Raw genomic sequence first — 25,779 nt, forward strand, 5'->3', positions numbered from 1 at the left:
GGGAAAAATACAGTAGCCAATGAGAGCAAGTTTAGTTATCAGGGTAGCCAGGGGCACAGGAAAGGGAGGGAAAAAAAAGACTTTTGGTTTAAATAGCATTTATTTTAAAACTCGAGGCTTAACAAGCAAGGTGGACAAGCTCAGAGTGTGGATTTGCTCTGGGGACTTAGAGCCATGTTTGTGTTATAGCGATAACATCCAAGGTGGACAGGTGCACAGGTCAAGGTCCTAAACTGGAACAGAGCCAATTTTGGGGGCATTCGGCAGGATCTAGCAGTGGTCGATTGAAGTCTGTTTGGAGGGAATGGAATGACTGGCAAATGGGAGGCTTTTAAAAGTGTAATATCAAGAGTCCAGGTGCAGCATATTCCTGAAGGAAAAGGCTGGCAAGTTCAGGGATCTCTGGCTGATGAGGGACATTGAGGCTCTGATCAGGACAGAAGAAGGAAGCGTACATTGGATTTAAGCAATTGGGGAATCCCTCGATGGCTATAACAAAACGTAAGAGAAACCAGGAGGGCAAATAGAGAGTACAGATGGATTTGCCAGGTAAGGTTAAAGAAATTCCCAAGAGATTCTATAGTTATATTAAGAGTAAAAAAGGTGGCTGAAGAGAGAATAGGTACCTTAAAGATCAGCACTATCATGTTTGAGTGGAGCCACAGGAGATGAGTGAGATTTTTAATTAATATTTCTCCTTGTTATTTACTTTAGCATCATGGGTGCTAAAGAATAAGGGAAACAAGTGGTGATATCTTGGGCCACATGCATATTACAAAAGAGGAGCATCTGCAGTCTTAAAGCACAATAAGGTGGATAAATTCCCTAGGCCTGATCAAGTGCAACCTCAGCTTGGATCTTGCGGGAGTCTAGGGAATAAATTGCAAAGGTCCTTGCAAAGATATTTGCTTCAGCTCTTTCCACTGGCAAAGTTGTGGGAGACTGGAGGATGGCTAATGTTATTTAAGAAGGGTAGCAAAGACAAGCCAGGGAATTGCAGGCCAGTGAGCCTGACATCAGTGGTGAGAATGGTACTGGAGAGACAGGATCTACCAACAGTTGGATAATCAGGATCTGATTAGCGATGGTCAGCACAGCTTTGTGCATAGGAGGTCATATCTGACAAATCTTCTAGAGTTCCTCAAAGAGGTAACCAAGAGGATGGATGAAGGTAGGACAGTAGATGTTGTTTATATGGATTCTAGCAAGGCTTTTTGCAAGGTCCCGCAAGGCAGACTAGTCTGGAAGGTTAGGTCACATGGGATCCAGGGAAAGCTAGCAAATTGGATTCAAAATTGGCCCAATGGTAGGAAGCAGAGGGTGCTGGTCAAAAGTTGTTTCTCGGACTGGAGGGCTGTGACCAGTGGTGTGCCTCAGGTGTGCCTGTTGGGACCCTAGTTATTCATTGTTTATATAAATGATTTGGATGTGAATGTACAAAGCATGGTTAATATGTTTGCAGATGGTACTAACTTAGGAGTTATTGTTGATAGCAGAGAAGGATCAGATAGGGAAGTGGGCCAAGGATTGGCAAATGAATTTCAAACACAGATAAATGTGAAGTGTTGTACTTTGCAAAGTCAAACCAGGATAGGGCTTATACAGTGAATGGTAGGGCTCTGGGGAGTATTGAGGAATAGAGGAACTAAGAGTACAAGTAAATCATTCATTGAAAGCAGCGTCACAGGTATATATAGACTGGTGAAGATGTTTAGCACATTGGCCTTCATCAGTCAGGGCACTGAGTGTAGGATAGGCACAAGATACTGCAGATGCAGGAATCTGGAACAAAAACAGAAAAACGCTGGAAAATCTCAGCAGGTCTGACAGCATCATACCAGCTCTGACAGAGTTTAGAATCAAAACATTGACTCTACTCTTTCTCCACAAATGCTGTCAGACCTGCTGAGATTTTCCTGTTTTTGTTTCATTGAGTGTGGGAGTTGGGACATTATGTCACAGTTGTATAAGTTGTTGGTGAGGCTGCATTTAGAGTACTGTGTGCTGTTTTGGTCACCCTGTTATAGGAAAGACATTGATAAACTGGAAAGAGTGCAAAAAAGATTTGCCAGGACTAATGGGCCTGAGTTATAGGGAGCAGTTGGCCGGGCTAGGACTTTATTCCTTGGAACATAGGAGAACGAGGAGTGACCTTATTGAGGTATATAAAATCACGAGAGGCATAGATAGGATGAACGCACAGTCTTTTTGCAGAGTAGGAGAATTGAAAACTAGAGGGTACAGGTTTAAGATGAGGGGAAAGATCTAAAAGGGACCTGAAGGGCAACTTCTTCACGTAAAGGAAGGATAGTAAATGGAATGAGCTGACAGAGAAATTGATTAAGACAGGTCCAATAGCAACATTTAAAAAGCATTTGGAGAAGTACATGGATGGGAAAGGAATAGAAAGATATGAGCCAAACACGGGCAGTTGGGACTAGGTGGGAGGGCACCATGGTCAGCTGGACCGGCTGGGGCTGAAGAGCCCGTTTCCATGCTATATTGCTCTATAACGTGGAGTCCAATAGAACTCATTTTTGGAGATGTGTGTGTTGTGACCTCCTTCCTATAGTGTGAAACCCAATACTGCACACAATATTCAACAAAAAAAGTGACAGCAAGGTCTTATGTTGACTTGTTACCTACTTGACTTTTAGATTCTATACCTCATACAAAGCTAATGTTGTTATAGAGCCTGGGTCAGACTATATGAGTACATATGAGACTATATGAGTTTGTTGTCAAGAAGGCGTACGGTGTCTTGGCGTTTATTGGTAGGGGGATTGAATTTAGGAGTCGCAGTGTAATGTTGCAACTGTACACTACTCTAGTGCGGCCGCACTTGGAGTACTGTGTGCAGTTCTGGTCCCCGCATTACAAGAAGGATGTGGAGGCGTTGGAGAGGGTGCAGAGGAGGTTTACTAGGATGTTGCCTGGTATGGTGGGGAGGTCCTATGAGGAGAGACTGAGGGATCTAGGGTTGTTTTCGTTGGGAAGAAGGCGGCTAAGAGGGGATCTTATTGAAACATATAAGATGATTAGAGGTTTAGATAGGGTGGATAGTGATAGCCTTTTTCCTCGGATGGAGAAAGCTAGCACGAGGGGGCATGACTTTAAATTAAGGGGGGGTAGCTACAGGACGGATGTCAGGGGTAGGTTCTTTACCCAGCGGGTGGTGAGGGATTGGAATGCCCTGCCTGCTGCAGTTGTAGATGCGTCTAGTTTGGGGGCGTTTAAGAGATCTCTGGATAGGTTTATGGACGAAAAGGGATTGGTATAGGCTAGTGGGTCATTGTTTTTGTAACTGGTCGGCGCAACATCGTGGGCCGAAGGGCCTGTTCTGCGCTGTAATGTTCTATGTTCTATGTTCTATGTTCTATTTTACCAACAAGCCTCAGAAAAGATATACTGGCTTTGGAAGGAGCAAGTGCAGAGTCACCAGAACAATACCAAATGTTATATTAGGAACATACGTCGCACAATGCACTTCCAGACTGTTCCAGTAAAGCTCAACATTAGCATCTATCCAGCAATATGGAATTCCCCAGGTATGTCTTGTACACAAAGCAGAAAAAAATCCAACCTGGCCAGTTATTGCCCCATCAGTCTACTCTCAATCATCAGTAAAGTTATGGAAGGAGTCACCAACAGTGCTACCAAATGGCACTTGCTAAGCAATAACCTGCTCGCTGAGTTTGGACTCAGCTCCTCGCTTCATCATGGTCTTGGTTCAAACACGGACAAAAGAGCTGAACTCCAGAGCAGAGACGAGAGTGACATATTTGACCAAAGTTCTATGAGCTTAGTGGTTGGACCATAGCCTGAAGAATACAAGATGGTATTGCACGGGGTGAGTAATTAAGGCTAAATCACTGGTTTGTAGGGAATGGCGCCAAATGTGGAATACATCTTTCATTGTGGATAAATTCAAGTTATGTATTTACATTGGGGGACATGATGGCATAGTGGTAATGTCATGGGACTAGTAATTCAGAGGCCCAAGTCAATGCTCTGGGGACATGGTCGCACAATGACATCAGGTGGAATTAAAATCTGGAACTGAAAGCTAGTTTCAGCAATGGTGACTATAAAACTATCATTGATTGTCATAAAAATCCATCTGGTTCACCATTGCCCTTTAGGGCTGGAAATCTGTCATTCTTACATGGTCCGAACGAATGTGATTCCCAAGCCACAGTAATGTGGATGCCCACATCCCCACAACCCATGAAACAAGAAAAAGAAAAATTCAAAATGTTTATGCCACATTAGGGAACCTGCAAAAGTAACAGATCAAGTGAAGGGCACAAATGATTTATCAACTATGAAGTGATGAGGCTATCGGGAAAGAGGTTTAGTTCTCGAAACTTGTCTCGCTCAATTTCCACCCAACTGAAGGATTTGGTTACCTCAGTTCTCAGCTTGGAGGAAAGGTCTGCACCTGAAACGTCAACTCACGTTTTCCCTACAAATATTGACAGACTTGCTTGTTATTTCCAACATTTTCTGTTCATCAATTACATCTATTAAGCTGCTATAATGGTGGTTTCTCTTACCATGTGGCATTCTCAAGAGTAACTCAGGGGCCAAGTAATCCGGTGTTCCCAGAATTCTATCTCCTTCAGTTGGAGCTGGACCTCTCCGCACACTTTTCGGCGTTCTATAAGGAGTTTGCACAGTAGCCAGCAGTGGTGTCTGAATGTGTAAAAAACATTCAAGTATGACAAATATCCTCCCATGTTAATAGATCACAAGAATTGCAATCTTTGAAAAGAAAACCACTGCTACACTTTAAATGCCTGCACATTTTAATTACAAGATGAAAACAACTTATTCTCACCAAGGCACAGCAAACCATTAAAACTGATTTCCAATGGTAAGTGATACAAGGGGGTGGGAGGGATAAATATTAGTTTTTCAGCCTTGCATGGCTGTCACTTGACAGTATTTCACGAAGTTAGAAGACTAAAAATGGGTGTAAAAAAAGTGGATTGGCAACATTTACTTTGAAGTTAAACTACGACAAAGGACAAAGTGCATGCATGGGTTCAAATTTTTAATGTCAAACAGAATGGATATCAAAAAGTCCTCCCTTACAAAAGATGGAACGGCAGTGGAAGACAACAAAAAAGTGATATTAATTTAGTCAGTTGCTATGATCAAGGCTGGAGTGGACGCGCGCTCGAAATTCTCACTTGTAGATCAAGTGATAACATGGTGACATGACTACAAAAGAAGTCACGGTGGAGGGATCATGGGAGTTTCTTTGGGATCATGGTACTGTATGTAGCCGTTGGGCCTAGCAATAAACTACTTTGACTGGAAGTCCTTGATGTTGGTGATTTAAGGAGTACACAACATTGTATTTGCTGTCAGGAGTTGACGGTGTGGCACAAGGACTTCACCACATCGACCTACTAATCCTTAAAGAAAATTTTGCACATAATTTTGGAAAGTTCCAGAAAGAATGGTGTTTTTATTGTTGTACTGCACTATCAAGTTGAACTAGGTACAAACATTTACCCTATTAAACCTCACAGGCCCAGTGACCATCGAAAAATTTGAGTGGTTAAGCTTCCAGACAAAGGAAGGAAAAGAAGACCCTAAGATAATCCTGAGACAATTTGGAAAGACCTAATCCTTGATAGGTATTTGATTTTTGTTTGATTTATTATTGTCACATGTATTAACGTAAAGAGAAAAGTATTGTTTCTTGTGCTATACAGACAAAACATAACATTCGTAGAGAAGGAAACGAGACTGCAGAATGTAGTGTTACAGTCATAGCTGGGGTGTAGGGAAAGATCAACTTAACGCAAGGTAGATCCATTCAAAAGTCTGACAACAGCAGGGAAGAAGCTGTTGTTGAATCGGTTGGTATGTGACCTCAGACTTTTGTATCTTTTTCCCCAAAGGAAGAAGGTGGAAGAAAGAATGTCCAGAGTGTGTGGGGTCTTTAATTATGCTGGCTGCTTTGCCGAAGCAGCGGGAAGTGTAGACAGAGTCAATGGATGGGATAATGGTTTACATGACGGATTGGGCTCCATTCACGACCTTTTGTAGTTACTTGCGTCTTGGGCAAAGCAGGAGTCAGACCAAGCTGTGATACAACCAGAAAGAATGTTTTCCATGATGCACCTGTACAAGTTGGAGAGAGTCGTAACTGACATGCCAAATTTCCTTAGTCCTCTGAGAAAATAGAAGCACTGGTGGGCTTTCTTAATTATAGTGTCAGCATTGTGGGGCGGGGCGGGGAGGAGAACCAGGACAGGTTGTTGGTGATTTGTTCACCCAAAAACTTGAAGTTCTCGAACCTTTCTACTATACGTTCATTTCCACAAATAAAAAGCAAATGAATCTAACAAGGTCACTGTCTTTTAATGGGACTAGCAGCAATTAATACCTATATGTTAAACAAACAATCTGAAAACAAAGCAGAGATTTTAGGCAGGAAACTGAGGTAATGCCAATCCAGGCACCCTGCGACAGTGACCAACATCCTCCAAAAAGAACAGATCATTTTTGCATATGGTGTAAAAAGCAACAAATGCAAGAAATGGAACCACTTTTCTAAATGCTGCAGATACAAACCACAGCAGCCCTCGTCTGCTGTCACAACATGGCAGCGACATGATCCTCCAACAGTAGGAGAGTCAATTAGGTGAATATGTTGGAGTGCAACCAAAACAGTGGAGCTACAGAGCTAGAACATAAGTAGTAGGAGCAGGAGTAGGCCATCTAGCCCTTCGAGCCTGTCCCGCCATTCAATAAGATCATGGTTGATCTGAAGTGGCTCAGTTCCACTTTCCCGCTTTCTCCCCATAACCCTTAATTCCCTTGCCTACCAAAAACCTATCTACCCGTGACTTAAATATATTTAGCGAGGCAGCCTCCACCACTTCAACGGGCAGAGAGTTCCAGAGATTCACCACCCTTTGAGTGAAGAAGTTCCTCCTCAACTCCATTCTAAACTGCACCCCCCCCCTTATCTTGAGGCTGTGCCCTCTAGTCCTGCTGTCCTTTCTGAGTGGGAAGAATCTCTCTACCTCGACCCTATCTATCCCCTTCATTATCTTATACGTCTCTGCAAGATCCCCCCCTCATCCTTCTAAACTCCAACGAGTACAGACCCAGTCTATTTAGTCTCTCTTCATAGTCCAATCCCCTCATCTCCGGTATCAGCCTAGTGCACTTCCTCTGCACTCCCTCCAAGGCCAAAATATCCTTGCGCAAGCGCGGCAACCAAAACTGCACACAGTACTCCAGCTGCGGCCTCACCAGTGCCCTGTACAGTTGCAGCAAAACCTCCCTGCTTTTATATTCTATCCCCCTCGCTATAAAGGCCAGCATCCCATTTGCCTTCTTGATCACCTGCTGCACCTGCAGACTGGGTTTTTGCGACTCATGCACAAGGACCCCCAGGTCCCTCTGCACCGTAGCATGCTGCAGCTTTTCGCCCTTTAAATACTAATCCCAAAAACACTGAGCTTCCAAAAACACTCCTGTGACAGTGTTGATAATCTTACCAAAAAAAAATCTTCACCACTCACACTTAAAAGTCAAGATTGATACTGGAGCAAGGGATAATGTACAATCCAGCCAAAGGTTACAGGAAGTGGACCCAAATGCAGTACCAGATCCCACACCCAGATGCACATTATGGCTTTTGGCCGAGAGACAATCCACACTGAAGGCATAGCAACACTTCAACTGCACACAGGGAAATGCCAAGTTCCATATCATTGGCCAGAACATAAAGCCTCTACTTGGGTTCATTCAACTTGGCTCAGAAGTGCATACTTTACAAATTCAAGAGATGACAGCACAGAAAAACCTCGGCAACTGAAACATAAGTGGCAAGCTACCAGTTGTATGAGACTAGATGATTTGGTACCACCAACAATCTGTGTTCTGAGTACCAATAGCCATGAAGCAGAAAGTTATTGATGAGCTGCATCAGATAATGCACGAAATGACATAACTCCTATAGAGGAGGCTGCGGATTAGGTTTCAGCAACAGTGTCACAGTAAAGAAAGGCGGCACAGTCAGGATATTCATTGACCCAGCGCATACGAACAAAGTGCTGCTCAGACTACATCAACCTAGCAGATCCCACTAGATGAAGAATCTTCAAAATTAAGCACATTATTATTTCTAATGGGCAGATATCAGTTTTTTCACATGCCCTACGGGACTCCACTGGCAGCAAAGTATTCCAGCAGTGCATGGAGCAACTCTTTGCAGGCCCATCTTGAGGGAGCATTGCTCCTGCCATTCTTGTTTGGAGTCTTACTATGCAAGAACAGATGCACATCTTTGTTCTTTCCTTGAAAGGATCAGGATCATCCATCTAAAGCTGAACGTTGCGAAATGCAGAATCAGGGTCAACCAGGTGCCTTACATGAGGCACTTACTCAGAGATGATGGTATAAAGTCCAATCCAGACTGGACAATGGCTAAATGGCTATTCCCATGGACAACCTTGCTTTATAGCATTTTCTTAGTAAGATAATTTGTCATACTAAGTTCATCCTGTGTTATAGTGAGGTCACTGAACCTCTACTTCCACCAGAATGTTGAATGGTGCTGGCAAGAACACCACAGAGTGGTCTTCAACAGACTCAAACAAGCACTCACAGCCCCATTCATACAACAGTACTTCAATGATCGAGCACTAATACTTATATCAGCAGATGCCTTTCAGCATGAACTTGGTGCAGTCCGTATCCAGGATAGCAAACCAATAGCTTTCTCTTCAAGGGGTTTGGGGAAACATTGTGGTTCAAAAATTCATAATTTCCTGAAAGTACAATTGGAGATAAATATAGCCAGGGAGGCTAATAGCATTTATAGTTTTATAAAATAGAAATATAGAATACAAGGAAAAAAATACATTTATGCAGAGCAGATTGAATGCTGCTTTTGGTTCTCCAAGCTGTGGTTCACCTAGTAGCTTAGCAAAGAGTAGGATGGAGGTTTTGCAGAGGAAGGTTCTAAATGGAAATGCAAAACCTCAAGGTTACTTAGCAACATGCTGGCCCATTCCAACAGCAGCAACTAAATGCGTAAACCATGGCTTGCAAGATGAAAGTTGCTATCAACTTTCAGAATTATTTCACAAAAAAGGTTTTCAGAATGTTTTTAAAAAATAGAACACAGAAAAGGCAAATTCATCTAGGTTTAAAAAGTGTAAATAGAGCTCCAGCTCAACAATGATGGTTTTGACTGTTCGAAGGTAGGCATTGGAGATGACAATGAGAATCAATTAACTCTTCCCAGGGTTATTAAACAAAATCCCTATTCAATTTGAGAACAGAATATAGCTTCTTGAGCTCCAAACAGCAAGTGAGAAACAGTAGTAGCTGCTTTTATTAAGTAACTTTTATTATGTTACTAATTTTATGAACGATTAAACAATTAGGGGAACAATCCTCAAATGCTGGGAACACAAAGCCAAAGGAGGAAAAAAATGACAGGCAGGGGATTTTAAACATTCTGAGAACTTTGGAACGATTTCTGCAGTGGCACAGGAAAAGAACGAAGAACAGTGCAGCACAGGAAACAGGCCCTTTGGCCCTACAAGCCTGTGCCACTCATTGGTCCAACTAGACCGTTCATTTGTATCCCTCCATTCCCAGTCTGCTCATGTGACTATCCAGATAAGTCTTAAACAATGCCAGCGTGTCTGCTTCCACCGCCTTACTTGGCAGTGCATTCCAGGCCCCCATCACCCTCTGTGTAAAAAGCGTCCCTCTGATATTCGAGTTATACCTCTCCCCTCTCACCCTGAGCCCGTGACTGCTCGTGATCGTCACCTCCGACCTGGGAAAAAGCTTCCCACTATTCACCCTACCTATACCCTTCATAATTTTGTACACCTCTATTAGGTCTCTCCTCATTCTCCATCTTTCCAGGGAGAACAACCCCAGTCTACCCAATCTCTCCTCAGAGCTATGACCCTCCATACCAGGCAACATCCTGGTACACCTTCTCTGCTCTCTCTCTCTAAAGCCTCCACGTCCTTTTGGTAGTACGGCGACCAGAACTGGACGCAGTACTCCAAATGTGGCCTAACCAACGTTCTATACAGCTGCAACATCAGACTCCCGCTTTTATACTCTATACCCCGTCCTATAAAGCATACCATATGCCTTCTTCACCACCTTCTCCGCCTGTGCTGCCACCTTCAAGGTTTTGTGGACTTGCACACCTAGGTCCCTCTGTGTTTCTATACTCTTGATGGCCCTGCCATTTATTGTATAACTCCACCCTACATTTGTTCTTCCAAAATGCATCACCTCGCATTTATCTGGATTAAATTCCACCTGCCATTTCTCTGACCAATTTTCCAGCCTATATCCTGCTGTATTGTCCGACAATGTTCATAGCTATCCGCAAGTCCAGCCATCTTCGTGTCATCCGCAAAACTGTTCAGATGAGATGGGCTTCAACTAAAACTAGTTAGAATTATAGAATCCCTCGTGCCCTATTGTCGTAACCCCACGCATTTACTCTTCTAATTCCCCTGACACTAGGGTCAATTGAGCATAGCCAATCAATCTACCCCCGCACATCTTTGGACTGTGGGAGGAAACTTGAGAACCTGAAGGAAACCCACGCAGACACTGAGAGAAATGCAAACTCCACAAACAGGGTCACCCAAGGCAGGAATTGAACCTGGGTCCCTGGTGCTATGAGACAGCAGTGATAGACACTGTGCCACCTTGTGGATAGATGAATAGGGCAATGTGGGAGAATTTAAACTAGTCAAAAACTACAAAGGTCAGCAAAAAAAATGCTGAAAGCTAGATTTTTTGTACCAAATGCTTTTATTGTTCTGTGTACATCTGAAACCTGACTGACTGCTGAGCAGTCTCCTTTTCTCAAATAGTGTAAATTAGTTGCCTCTATACTGCCATCTTTTGAGCAGACAGAAAATAAAACAAGCCAAAAAAAAATTGATAGGCTCTTAGACAATTGTATGTGAATGTTAGGAGCAATTGCAACAAGGTGATGAAACTCAAGACCAGCACAGCCCTTTCGAAGTATTTCAGAAACGCAGTTAGGCTGCAGTTATGAAAGTAAAGATAAATACCAGGTTTAGAGTATTCAGGAAGTATCCAAAGAAACTAGCAGGTGGAGTAAATCTACAAGGTATGAAATCTGTGAATGTAAGGGAGTAGAACAATACAAGCCTAGCTCAACACAGAAGTGCCAAAAGAACGGAGGTAATTTCCAAGATATTTATGACCATTAGATTAAGAAGAGGAATGCTGTACAAAGTGCTGAGGAAGATACTACAAACAAAAAGGTTTTAGCCAATATAATAAAACAGGGAATGCAGAAGTATTTTAGAGTTTAAGCTAATGAAAATAGTGCAAGATTGCTGGCCAATTGTGCTTGGGATGCCATTAGAAGTAAATTGCATTTTCACCTGGTAATGACGAGATAAATAGGTAGAAAACTAGGAACGGAAATCATCATATCCTGACTGATAGCAACTATAACGTGATTAAAATATGACAGGTCAGAGATAAATGAACTGTACAAAATTACATAATATTCCAGAACTACATACAACTTTAAAAAGGTCCAAGTTTATATAAAGATAAGATGATTTAAATAAAATAAACTGAGGGGCAGGGATAGAAACGCACAACACTGAGTAATGGAACACATAGGATATTACAACAAATCCACAGCATAAGCAAGTACTAAGGATCAGCAAATATGAAGTTAAGAAACACAGCATGAAAATGATTGATAATACATTTGAAGATTTAAAAATATACATAAGAATATCCAAAAAATTATAGCAGACTCAACAGAACACCAGAAATGAGCACAACTGGTAAAACTAGATGTAATGGCCCATGAAAGACTTTCAGTATTAAAACAGAGAAAGGGTTTCCAAGTAACTGAGACCCCAAATTGAAAAAGAAAAACTAAAAATAGGTAACACAGGGAACCTGAACAAATTGACACTTTAAGAACCCCAAATGGCTTGCATGGTAAAATATTCCAGAGGTAACCTGAAATCATAGATGCTTGCAAATTACGATTCATTATCTTCAATGTGCCAAGCCCTAATCCAATTTAAACATGGGACATGCAGGTCAGCAGTGATTTTGGTAGAATGGGGAATTATATGCTTGCAGTATTCAATCCCATTGATAGAACACCTCTGCTCTATGTCAGGTAAATAATTTCCCATTGTATTGAAAGTGTTTAGTGCATATAATATGTTTTAAAAATAAGGACACCTGCAAGTAAAAGACAGTCCCCAGTTAGTCCATAATTTGCAGGTTTCAATATATATTAGAAATGGTTATTTCCTGGAGTAGTAACTAGAGGGAGCACTGAATCATGCAAGCCATCTTAATTAGCAATTTTGGCTTTTGAGGTCACTTACATGGATGCCTTGAACATGCCTTTAAAGGTGTTCAAAGTCTATAAGCACCAAAAGGTGTTAAGTAAGACAACAAGTGAAATATATCAAGCTGCTGACAGATAAAAGAAGCCATCTGTAAATATAAAGGGAGGTCCACTGGATTACAAACAAGTTATTGCAATCAACTCAGTATAGGCAAATGTATTAATTTTAGGTCAACAACTGACAAAGTAATGGAATTGGTCTTTAGGAAGTTGCAATAAGAAGTCTCACAACACCAGGTTAAAGTCCAACAGGTTTATTTAGTGGCATGAGCTTTCGGAGCACTGCCCTTTCAGCAGGTGAGGGGCACATTTAGAAGGTTAAGAAGTCCTAATAAGTGATTGTAAAATATTTTCAGAAGTATAGATCCTGCCTGACCAGGCTCCTCATCTTTAATGAGGAAGTGAGTTCTCAAATGGATGTTAGAGTGCCCTAATATATGTTTATCATAAGTATACTTGATTCAAACATTCAAGATCCCTCAGGATCTTGTAAGTGAGGATGTAGAAATGATGTCTCCTCTTCTGGGAGTATCTAGAACTAGGGGTCACTATTGAAACACAAGGATTGCCCATTTAAAGACAGAGATGAGGAGAATTTTTTTCTCCGAGGGTAGAGAGCTTTTGGAACTTCCTCGAAAGTCAGTGAAAGCAGCATCATTGAACATGTTTAAGGCACAGCTAGACAGATTCTTAATTAACAAGGAAGTGGAGATTACAATCAAATCAACCGTGATCTTATGGTTTAAGGGGCTGACTGGCCTACTCCCACTCCAAATTAATATGTTTGTACATATGTCTAGGCTCCCAGGATGCCCTCAATAAAATACCATGTTAAAGGCCCCTTAAGAGTCCAGTTAGGGACACATTAGGGAAGAAGCAAAAAAGAAACCGTAGTTAAGGAAATGAGTTCTGACCAGGGGTGAGGTGGAGAGGAGGAAGAATGTAATGAGTAGAATGTCAGAAATCCAGAAAATAAGTATGTCTCTTTTACTATCAAATTCCAATGGCAGAGGGACAAAATACTTCACAGATGATCCATAAGTAATGTGAAATTCTGCAGCAATACTGACTTTCTCCACTAGATGGTGGTGTAATATTTACATGGTCAGTTGAAGCTGCTTTTTGGTACTCCAAAAATCACAAAATCTGTCACAGAAGTTATCTGATCTCAGAGCAATAGCTAATGTACTACGATAAAAGAAGAAAAAATATATAAATTCAGTTAGTTCTGCCATTAATCTTTATAGGTGCGGATGTCAAATGAGTGAAATAAGTAGCTGTACTAAAAGTTAACCTTTCCCCTCACCCCATCCAGACTGCTGACATATGTCATGTGAAGAATGACTGCTTAGGAGAGGTACTGGAAATGCCCAGCTTTGGATAACTGTACCATGGTAAAGTGACAATGCTTTCAGTATAAGTGAGGGCAAACAATGGAAAAAGAACGAGGAGGAAGAAATATGTTATCTGATTAACAAATTTTAAAACTTTACCGGGTGATATGGCGCACCATTTAATACTGCATCTTTTGGCAAGGGACTATTCAAAATATTAAACTATCCTGTTATGCATTTCTAGAATTCAGTTTGGATTCTCACTATAAGTTTATTTTTAAAGTCTCCATGTGTTTCATTGTGTCAGAATGATCCTTCACAAAGTGAAATGTGACCAGGTTTCCTTTTACATAATGAACGATTTTCTTAAATGACAGTTCCCAGAACTAAGGCAAAATTCACTATCATAACGTGTATTATATACTGGCACGTAAACAAATACCACAGATACAAAAATGAACAATGACACAAGTACAGATTTCACGGACAGAATCTTCAGCTCCGAATTCAAAGTTTGGTGGCTGGCGGGGAAGTGAAGAGTAATTCCTGCTGGACAGTGGGATAGCTGAACACATGCGATCGTCTGCTGTTCAGCTCATTATTGATGCATCTCAGAGCATTGTGAATCTCATAGCGGGATGAACACCATTACCTCATAAAGGTCAATGGTTTTGATGCTATTTTTAAAAAGGGCTATGGACAGCCATCTACTCACTATAGGCCAGGAGTTCTGGATTGCACTTAAACCAAAACATCCAGAACAAAGCAACTTCTATCCCATGGCTTAGTCACACCGCTCTGGAGATTTTCCTCCAAGCAATCCAGGAAAGATTATCTTGGGATGGGAGCAGGAGTACTTCCCATCTGACCACAGTGGCTTGGAAGGAGATCAGTGAGCTGATAAGCATCCATGGAGTCCAAAAAAAAAGAACAAACCTATTCTGAAAAAGGATGAATGATCTTCTCCACTAGGGTAATTGCACCTTCTATTCATTCAAACTCGCACTCTCCTTTAGGGCATAAGGCAGTCTCTGTTAGAGTGCACGGGGATAATCACACAATCGGCAAATGAGACTTCAGCACAGAACCTGGGTCAGCCACCAACTCTTATTAGTTCCAAGCAGCTTCTTAATCACTCGCTGGGGAGGGCTCAGCAGTGACAACAGGCAGGCATATTTCTGAAACGCTTATTTCATTCAGTGGTCTCACAATCAATAGTTCTGTCTTTCTGCAGGACATGATTGCACATAACATGATGGGTGGGCCAAGGTCAGAGGGAAAGGCAGAACTTTACCCCTCAGAGCTGTGCTTCCCAGTGAGAAGCACAACTTTGCCTGTGCAGGAGAGACCAGACTCTAAGCACCCAAATTAGGAATCTTCCAATTTCCAGCTTTATGGCTGAGGCTTTAAATAAGTTTTTTGCCTCGGTCTTCACGGAGGAGGACACGAATAGTTTACCAGATATTAAAGATAGAAGGATGGTAGGAGATGAGGGCCTAAATGCGATTACTATCACTAGAGAGGTAGTGCTTGATAGACTAATGGGACTGAAGGTGGACAAGTCTCCAGGCCCACATGGAATGTATCCCATGGTTCTGAAAGAAATGGCAGAGGTGATAGTAGAGGCCTTAGTAATTATTTATCAAAATGCGCTGGACTCCGGGGAAGTGCTGGAAGATTGGAAAACGGCTAATGTTACACCACTGTTTAAAAAAGGTAGCAGACAAAAGGCTGGGAATTATAGGCTGGTTAGTCTGTAGTTGGAAAAATGCTAGAATCCGTCATCAAAGAAGAAATAGCGAGGCACCTAGAAGTGAATGGTTTGATCGAGCAGACGCAGCACGATTCGTCAAGGGGAAGTCGTGTTTGACGAATTTATTGGATTTCTATGAGGATGTGACTAGTGCAGTATACAGAGGGGAACCGGTGGATGTGGTGTTTTTAGATTTCCAAAAGGCGTTTGATAAGGTGCCTCACAAAAGGTTGCTACAGAAGGTTAGGGTGCACGGAGTTGGGGGTAAGGTGTTAGCATGGATAGAGGATTGGCTGTCTAATAGGAAGCAAAGAGTTGGTATCAATGGGTGCTATTCTAGTTGGCAGTTGGTGACTAGTGGAGTGCCGCAGGGATCGCTGCTGGACCCTCAACTGTTTACCATTTATATAGATGATCTGGTGGAGGGGGCTGAGTGTATGGTGACAAAATTTGCTGATGACACGAAGATGAGTGGTAAAGCAAATTGCGTGGAGGGTGTGGAAAGTCTGCAGAGAGATCTGGATAGGCTGAGCAAGTGGGCAAGGACCTGGCAGATGGATGTTAGCAAGTGAGAGGTTATCCACTTTGGCAGAAATAATAGTAGGAAGGGTTATTATTTAAAAGGTGAAAAGCTGCAACATGCTCTGGTGCAGAGGGACCTGGGGGTCCTTGTGCATGAGTCGCAAAAACCCAGTCTGCAGGTGCAGCAGGCGTTCAGGAAGGTAAATGGAATGTTGGCCTTTACAGCGAGGGGGACAGAATATAAAAGTAGGGAGGTCTTGCTGCAACTGTACAGGGTACTGGTGAGGCCGCAGCTGGACTACTGTGTACAGTTTTGGTCGTCGCACTTGCGGAAGGATATATTGGCCTTGGAGGGAGTGCACAGGAGGTTCACTAGGCTGATACCGGAGATGAGGGGGTTGGCCTATGAAGAGAGACTAAATAGACTGGGTCTGTACTCATTGGAGTTTAGGAGGATGAGGGAGGATCTTATAGAGACGTATAAGATAATGAAGGGGATGGATAGGGTAGAGGTAGAGTGAGAAAGGATAGCAGGACTAGAGGACACAGCCTCAAGATAAGGGGGGGTGGGGGCAGTTTAGATCGGAGTTGAGGAGGAACTTCTTCACTCAAAGGGTGGTGAATCTCTGGAATTCTCTGCCCGTTGAAGTGGTGGAGGCTACCTCGCTAAATACATTTAAGTCATGGGTAGATAGGTTTCTGATAGACAGGGGAATTCAGGGTTATGGGGAGAAAGCGGGAAAGTGGAACTGATCCACTTCAGATCAGCCATGATCTTAATAAATGGCGGGGCAGGCTCGATGGGCGAGATGACCTACTCCTGCTCCTATTTCTTATGTCCTTATAATGTGTGCAATGACAGAGTGATCTTTAATCCACAAGCCTGTTCAGTCAGTCAGTCAATCACTAAATCTCTCATCTCTATTGCAGGTATCTGCAAAAGGACAGGACATGACATCCACTCAGACATGCTGCAGATCCAGCACCTTGGCCATTTCCGAGAAGTAAGCCTCAGTATTCTCAGAGGAAGCACTGTCACAACATTCACCTGCACCCTCAACCAATGCAGATGCATGCACCTTAGTGGGTTCTCATTCTGCAATAGGCTTGTATTTACAAGCTGATGAGAAAATCAGACATTGTCACCGCTTCTGCCAGCTATTGAACAATAATAGTTTGATGCTTGGGAGAGCTGCTGGAGACCAGGCTCCCAATGGAACCCAATTCAGATTATAAACTTCTAGATTCCACCCCAAAAGACAACATAAGAAATGCTGAGACAGGCAGGGGAACATCTAGCAGAGTTGTGAGAGATCATCTCCTGACTGGACCAAAGAATGGAGGAATCCATCCACCTTGTCTGCGGTTGTGGCTTTGGCATGTGAGCTCTTGGCTGTCTCCACGATACGGTTGGCAGCCACCTTGCCCAGGTCCAGCAGAATGTGCAGTTTCTGCCAGATGTGCACTTGAGCTTGCAGTCTCTCTAGCCATGGGTGCAGTATAGCAGTGGCTAGGCGAGGGGACGGGGCAGCTCAACTTCCTTCCAGGTATCCATTCTCCTTATGAAGTCAAGGAGATACCATTGACACTTCTGCTCCCTGAGGGTAGCCAATCATCCTCAGGCCATCTACCCAGGGCACTCCAGTGATGCCTCCTTTCACTCCACCTCTCTGGAAGGATCGATGCACTTCCATCTTGGCTTGTGTGTGTCCAAATTTATTGCTCAGGGTCTTGCCCCAATGCAGGAAAAAGAATTTAGGGTTGACCCAAGTGGTTGCACCTCAGCAACTCAGTTCAGGCAAGACACTCAATTGAAGACACTACAAAGAAACCCGGACACTTCACTGCATGATAAAGATGTCAATGGTTATGATGTGTGAATAGAAATCAGGCTGCAAAAGCATATTGCTTCATCTATCTGCATTGAAAAGCAATTGCAAGGGGCATATGGCATTCTTATGCTGCTGCTCCCTGTTGACCCATTCATTTGGTTATGCCATAAAAAGAGTGATCTGTTTAGCAAGGCCCCTTTGGGAGCAGTACGTGGAGTGCATCCTTGGCAAGTAGGTGTTCAAAGCACTGATGATGTGCTTTGCACACAGTCTTGAGGACATCATGGGTGAAATCACTATTCTAGTTAAAGTTGCTAAGGCTGTGGGAGGAAAGAGTGTGTTGAGCTTCTATAGCAGCCATCTATCGTCAGGTGGAGGGACGTGCTGTTTAATACAGCCAGTTATTGGGATGTACAGCCTTCATAGCTGGCATTATACTGGCACTGAAATTCATATACGACATTACTCATTTGAGTTTAGGCAAAACATCTTTTCGACTTGATCCTGTTAATGGAAAATATTATGCATCAGCAACACGAATGGTAACAGCTAGCTTCAACTGTTGCTCAAATCCTTGAGACACCTCATACTTAGAGTAATGAGGTCAGCTGGGCACTTTTCAGGGCCTAAAGTGGCAGCCTATGCCAATTCAAGAATTGCATCATATACAGTAAGCAATGATCTCATCATGGTAGCCATTGCCCTGCAGGGTGGCTTTAATGTGCCCTATTTCAGGATCAAGCCTGCACAGTGAGGCTGCCTATAAGGCCAATTTTATAGCATGTGGAACTGTGGGAACTCCAAGCTTACCTTCATTGGTCAATATACACATTGTATCAGAGAACCTCGTAAATAGATAAGGTACCTCTTGTGCTCAGCCTTAGCGCAACTTGTGTTACTGCACCCGATACAAAAGAATAAGCAGTCAGCAGGAAGGCAAAAGCAGCATCCGTTGACCTCAAAACCATGGATGAAGTGAAGCCTGCTTGGGGCTCTTCACAAACTGAACATTCTAATTACCCCCGATAGGAAACTTAAATGTGGAAGTGGAAAAAATGATTCCAACAAGGTGGCCTTTTAATAAGCACTCAGCATATTAATACAAACAAACAAGGTTTCCAACATGGTTTGTTGAGAGGCTCAGTCTGCCTTTAATCTACCACAAAAGTCAAGAGAATAAATTTCAATAGTTTATCTCGCTTTTGGGAAATGGATTTGCCTTAGGTCAAATCAAGAACTCCTGCCTGCCACGATTCCCACTGCAAAGAAAATCCTGTTATGCGTACTTTTATATATTTTATAGCTCATGTCCAGATAAATTATTACTGAAATTGCAAAGTTAATAAAGAACAGTTTGATGTCTCAGTACCTGCATCTTGTATTTATGAAATTAGAGGTGTGTGTGCGTGCATCTGTTAAGTGGAAGAAATGTCTTTTTATTTTCAGTGTGATGGCGCAGGGAGCGTCTTTTATTTATTCCAAGCACCACTGCATTTATAGCTGGAAAAACAAGCAACCTGGGCTCCAAACCCATAAATGGAGGTGATGGATGATTTTATTTCCATCTCAAGAGGCACTTGGTCTAATTTGCTAACAGAGGAATAGATATGGAGCATAAACTACAGCGCAGTCCAGTTGGCCTGTGTAATCAGAATTCCAGGTTTGTTTTTCTCCACATCAATGTGACGGAGTATGGGAGAAGCTTTGAAACCAGTTTTAAAATATAATTTCTTTTTTTAAAACATGATTTGTACCATTTGTGTTCTTTCAAACAAGGTTTTTAGAGCTCATGTAGCAGTCATTTATGCAACGCCAAAAAATAACTTACTTGAAATGATCCAGTTAGCCTGTACAGTTGGACTCTTGGCAGAGGTGTCATAGCCTGTGGGTAGCTCCCAGTGCAAAGGGATGTATCCATTTTCTCTACAGAATCTATACTAATCTTGGATTGCATGGACAAATCAGATTCGTATATTGGACTGCAATAACTTCGGAATCCTACAATAGGCTTCTTTTGGTATGAAGTCAAAGGATTGCTTGAGAATGAAGGCTGGTCATAATTGATTTCTGCTGAGCGGGTGATGTACTGCTTACTATCACCACTTGCATTCTGATGCTTTGGAGCAGTACAGTGAGGAAAAGCAAGTGTTTTATGCACAAGAGAAGACTGTGGGGTTACTTTGTCTTTAGCTGTGAACTCTTCAAATGAAGTGTCTTTGGTACTTGCATCTAATGCTTTTTCAAAATGATCTATGGAAGATGCATCCTGAGTTGAAAAGGCTGAATACAGGCTCAAATTTCTCTTCAGACTCCTGTCATTCTCATCAGCCTGAAAACTGCAATTAAAGTCGTCTCTACAGTCCTCCTTTTCACATTGCTCATCCAGTTCACTCAACAGGTTTTTGGCTAAGCAAGTGACAGGTGTGGTCTCAGGTACTCTTTCTGAAATACTTGTGTTCTCCAAGTCCCCACTAGTCACATCAGGACATTTGCCATTAATTATTGCAGAACCCAATTCCAGTGCCTGTATTTCCCTGGTTAAACCAGTGCTAGCAACTGGCTGAAATTCTGGTATTTCACATCCACGGTTATACTCAAAATTAGATTTCTTCCTGCGGGAGCTGGCTGAAAATGGGCTGCTATCCACCTGATCAAAGGTTCTCTTGGCTCTGTTTTGCTGATTTTGACTTTTCTCTTGAAATCCATTCTCATGATATTCTTGGGCAGCATTAGGCAAAGAACCCTTTAAACAGTCTGGAATGTGGATATTTTCAGACAGAATCATCCCTTCTGGTATCGTGTGACATAGATCTTGGCTAAAATTCACAGAGTTTTCCATTACCGTGGTTCCCCAAGGAGGTGAAGGGCTCAGGATATGAAGTCTGTGCGCTGCATCTTTGGTCACTTCAGCTGTAGGCAAAGAAAATTGCTCTTCTTCCCGTCTCACATTTTTGTAAAGGCATTTTTTGACAAGGCCCTTTGCCAATACATTGTTAAGAGGCGTGGCCCCAATCTGATGACGTCCATTCAATCTGCTTTCTGAATCACTTTCATTCTCAGCTGGAGAAACGGTGACCCTCAAACTGTCCTCATAATTGCCATTCTTTATAATGGAGTCCTCTGTGACAACAGTCCTAACAGTGTTCGTCACTCCAAAAGAAGTCTGTACTGCTGCTTCCTGCAGAGATCACAGAAAAATTAAAATCCTGCGCAGAACAAAAACAATTGTCCTGCAAACTTCACTAGGTGCTTCCAGTAATCAATTGAGCTACCTGACAATTGTAAACACACGGCAAGTTTTGGATTGATTCAAAATCCTGATTTCAACTCATGATTTCATGAGTTCAATTCAAAACGGTCTCCAACGTAAGCATTAATCTATTTGCAGATCCCTACCTCGCTCCCAAAATTATGCATGATATTCTCAGCACATAAATCTTTACATAAAACAACTTTTCTTTGGTGTCATAGTATCACTCAGTACGAGTTGCAATTATTTAAATCAGTCACTGAGTGCATTGTATCACAGGATGTCTGCATTCTTATTGCTGCAGAGTGGGAGGGGGTGCCACAGGAAAATACCAATTTCATGTCATACCAATTTTACAATTAGGCTCACAAATTTTGCCATCGGAGATGTTCAATATTCCACATGCATTGCCTTGATCCAGGTCATGTTCACGTCTCATCATCTTAATTCTCACAGGAACACATCAAAATTAGATGTTTGTAGAGGGCAGAATTTTCAGGGAAATTTGAAGTTCTAAGCCTTGAAGGCATTTAAACGCACTTGAATGAAATTCTTGTGTTAACTTAATAGATTTCAGTGCCTCAATTAAAACAGTGTGCCAGTGTCAATAAAATATTATGGCAATATAGATTATAATCATAGTGCTAAGTATTCAGTGGTTACACAGTATGATGCAACTTCAATCTTGCCAAATGCTGAATTGCAGAAAACTTATTTCATTCATGACTTGATGTCAGACAGGGAATCAGGCAGCATAACATCTGTTAATCCTTGAGTCCGTGGGTATTAGTAGAAAGGTAAATCATTGTTGCAGATAGGAATTCTGATCCCAAGCTAATGGACAATAGAAACTTCAAGTCATAACTAGGGCAGTAGAGAGGGCTTTAAGCTAAATAGTGGGGGTGAGGAAAGATGTGAAACTAGAGAGGACTCACAGCTGAATAGCAATAAAGGAAATGGTTACCAAAATGTGGCAGGACAGAACAGAGTGTACCAGCCCAAGGATGCGCCAGTGTTCAAAGATAGAAATTGCAAAAATAATAATACCCAAGAATTAATGGCACTCTGAATGCATGCAGCATTCATAACAAGATCGATGGATTAATAGCACAAATAGAAGTAAACAGATATGACCCAATTGCCATTAGAGATGTGGTTGCCATTAAGACCTGGCTGCAGCATGATCAAGGTTGGAAGAGTAAAGTTCAAGACTACTCAGCATTTAGGAAGGATAGGCAAAAAAGAAAGTGTATTAACAGTGTGATTTTAATTAAGGATGGGATCAGTACATTAGTAAAAGAGGATCTTAGATAAGATGATAAAGTCTAGAATCAGTTTGGGTAGAGCTAAGAGGGGGTAGCAAACATCGAGGCAATTGTCTATAAGTCACCAAATAGTAGTGGTAATGTAGGGCATGGTATGAAACAGGAAATTAGAGGTGCCTGTAACAAGGCTAACACAGTAGTTACTTCAATGTATGGTAAACCAAACTAGCACTAAATGCCAAGGGAGTCAAATTCCTGGAATGCATACTTGATGGTTTTCTAAAACAGTGGACCCAGACTAAAGAACGGGCTATTTTAGATTGAGCATTGTGAAAGAGAAAGGGCTAATAATTATGTTTTGGCGACTGACTATAACATGATGGAATTTTACACCAAGTTTTAAAGTGCTGTAGTTCAATCGGAAACTAGAGTCTTTAATCTAAACAAAAGAAACTAAATTGTCTGAGGTAGACTGGCAACTATGTGTGATTCAATCATACTTAACAAGTTAAAGATTCTATTTGATCAAAGGAAGAAGCATGTAAAAGCTACCAAAAAAAACTAGCATGCCTGAGGATTGGGGGCATTTTAAAATTCAGCAGAAGAAAAACAAGGAATTGATAAATAAAGAGATAATGGAATGAAAGTAAACTAACGAGGAACATAAACCAACTGTAAGATCTTCTGTAGGCATGGAGAAAGGAAAAAGGTTGGCAAAGACAAATGTGGAACCACTGCAGGCAGATAACAGAGAACTTATGATGGCAGGCAGAGAAACTAAACAAATACTTTGCATCTGTCTTCAGAGGACGACACAAAATAAAACCTTGAAATATTGGGGATCCAAGGAGTAACAGGTTGAGTAACCTTCATTTTAAACCTTCGGGGACAATTGCATTTTGGATTTTAGCTAATTTTGGTTTTAGATCACGTGTATAAACTTACATTATAATAGCCCAAATCTGGGCTAGTTAAAGTAAATAAAGTGACTAGAAAAGTAAGATATATTAAATAATAGAGTACCTTAAACAAGTTTCTTTTTGACACATTCACCACAAAAATCGCAAGGTAAACAGCGCAGACAAACAGACTTATTGCGCTAAAGGTTGAGGATGAGCAAAAAAAAAGTTTTGACATTTTTGGATTTATGGATAAAGAATACTCTACCTGTAGTGAGATTGAGGACCTGAAAAAATTGGTACCAGTAAAATGTACTGGAGAAATTAAATGGGACTGAAAGCTGATATGTTCTCTTGACCTGACGATCTACGTTCCAGAGTGCTGAAAGAGGTGGCTGTAGAGATAGCAGACACATTGGTGATCAGTTTTCAAAGTTCTATTGACTCTGGAATGATGCCTCTAGATTAGAAAGTAGTACCATTTAAGAAATGGCAGGCAAAAAGAAACAAAAAAAAAAGAGATAAAACAGGGAACTACAGACCATTAGCAAGGAAAATACTCAAAGCTATTATAGAGGATATGATAACTGGGCACATAGAAAATAATGGTAGGATTGCGTCAATGTAGAATTATGACAGGGAAATCATCTTTGGCAAACCTGTTGGGATATGGATCAACAGCTGGTATATGAAGTTACATTACAGATCAATTATCATCTGAGTGAATGCTGGTGCAGACTTGAGCAACTGAATTTTCTGAACTGTCAGAGAACTACAAATTTAGATGCACATGATGATCCATAAAAAAAATTGATCACAAATGACTCAAATATGCTCAACCTCAAATTTACATGTGAAAGATCATATTTCAATATTATATCCAACAACTGTATGTTTTGAAATACTGAAAATGTAATTATTAATAGGTAACAAAAGTTCACAAAGCTAACCTCTTTTTCCCATGGTGGGCTATTTAAGCACCCTGACTCTCTGCTGGAAGGTACTGGGTGTGATTGACGACTGGCACTTGAAATTTCAGACTTCTTATTTGACTGGATAAGATCTGGAGCCAGGTACCTGACTGGCATACAGGGACTGCAAGACAAGCTGTCAGCACCTGGTGGAGGAAAATGTGCAATTCACCACTCATCATCAGGACAATCAGAGCTTTTAACTGAAAAATACAAAAATGTATTCAAATGGGTGAAGTTATAAACATTCAGAAGTAATTTTCAACAATAATTAGATGAGTATTAAATGTAAATGAACGTATTCAGATTATTACTTTTCCCATTTTTTTTTAAATGCCAGCTTACACATATAATTGGTAACTCCAATGCTAAAAAGTCTCTGTTTTGTGATACTTTATAGTTAGCAGTCAGTTTCAGACCTACTTATGGACAAGTACAAAGTCTACTCCTGAGCTAAGAACTTACAGCTGTCATCTCACAAAACTGCTGACTACAAAATTTCAAAAGCGAGCAATTTACAAGGGCCAATATATTGGCATCTGTCAGCAATGCATTCATTTGTGTTTGTCAAACCTTTTGTCTTAAGCTTCTTGTCACATGCTTTGGCACTCTGAGGTAAAGGAGAACAAAGTGATCCAAGGGAGAGACTGGCGTTGTTACACATCATGGGGCTCAATATTGGCGATTGATCTTTAATCTTCCCTTCCACAGGAGTGTTCTAAATAGAAAGTCAAAATGCATGAGCACTTAACGCTACAGAAGACAAAACCTATACATATTAGGGCTTAAATTCTTAACTTTTGTAGGAACTGATATCAATTGACAACTTAAAAAAAAGGTAAAAATCACTTTTTAATAAGTGCTGGTTAAACTTTGCAGCAGCTCTGAGGTCTACAATTCAGTCAAATCAGACTGAATTTACAACTAATTGAAAGTGGCTCACAAATTCTTGCAACCAAATGCTAAAGCAATAAATGCAATTCACATTTTCTATTCATTTATACTTAGCTATAGTAATTCTGTGAAATATAAAACACCTATCCAACGAATCTTAAACATTGACTGCTAATCCTGGAAGTGAATTCCATACCTTCATGAATAATTTAAAATTTACATATAGGTTGGATGAATCAGATCAAAGGTAGCCTGGAATATCAATTTAGAGCATTTTCGGAATAATCTTTTAGGGAAGCACATCGTACAGCCAACTAAAGAACAGGCTATCCTATATCCGGTAGTGTGCAATAAGGTAAGATTAATTAACGATCTCATAGTAAAGGAGCCTTTAAGTTGCAGTGATCATAAACTAAGTGCGAAATTTAGTCAGGTGAAGGAAAAGCGGGTCTAAGATTAGCGTTTTAAGACTTAAATAAAGGAAACTACAAAAAGGCATGAAGATAGAGCTGGCTAAAGTGAACTGGGAAAATAAGTTAAGGAATAGGTCAGTAGAGATGCAGTAACAAACATTTAAGGAGATATTTCAGGATGTTCAAAGCAGCACTCCGGTAAGGAAAAAA

General features: G+C 41.4%; 1 protein-coding gene across 1 annotated transcript in view; it reads right to left on the reverse strand.

Annotated features, from left to right (window-relative positions):
• Positions 1-25,779, reverse strand: part of mastl (microtubule associated serine/threonine kinase-like) — a 61,608-nt gene that overhangs the window by 11,574 nt on the left and 24,255 nt on the right. Inside the window, exons 6-9 of the mRNA XM_080217329.1 lie at positions 24,836-24,980; positions 24,242-24,408; positions 19,706-21,055; positions 4,557-4,695 (exon numbers count right to left, since the gene is read on the reverse strand). Of these exons, the coding sequence (XP_080073455.1) occupies positions 4,557-4,695; positions 19,706-21,055; positions 24,242-24,408; positions 24,836-24,980 (1,801 nt within the window). The remainder of the gene's footprint in view (positions 1-4,556; positions 4,696-19,705; positions 21,056-24,241; positions 24,409-24,835; positions 24,981-25,779) is intronic.

This window comes from Carcharhinus amblyrhynchos, chromosome 2 (assembly GCF_965287045.1).
Source record: "Carcharhinus amblyrhynchos chromosome 2, sCarAmb.v2.hapA, whole genome shotgun sequence".
NCBI classification, from domain to species: Eukaryota; Metazoa; Chordata; class Chondrichthyes; order Carcharhiniformes; family Carcharhinidae; genus Carcharhinus; species Carcharhinus amblyrhynchos.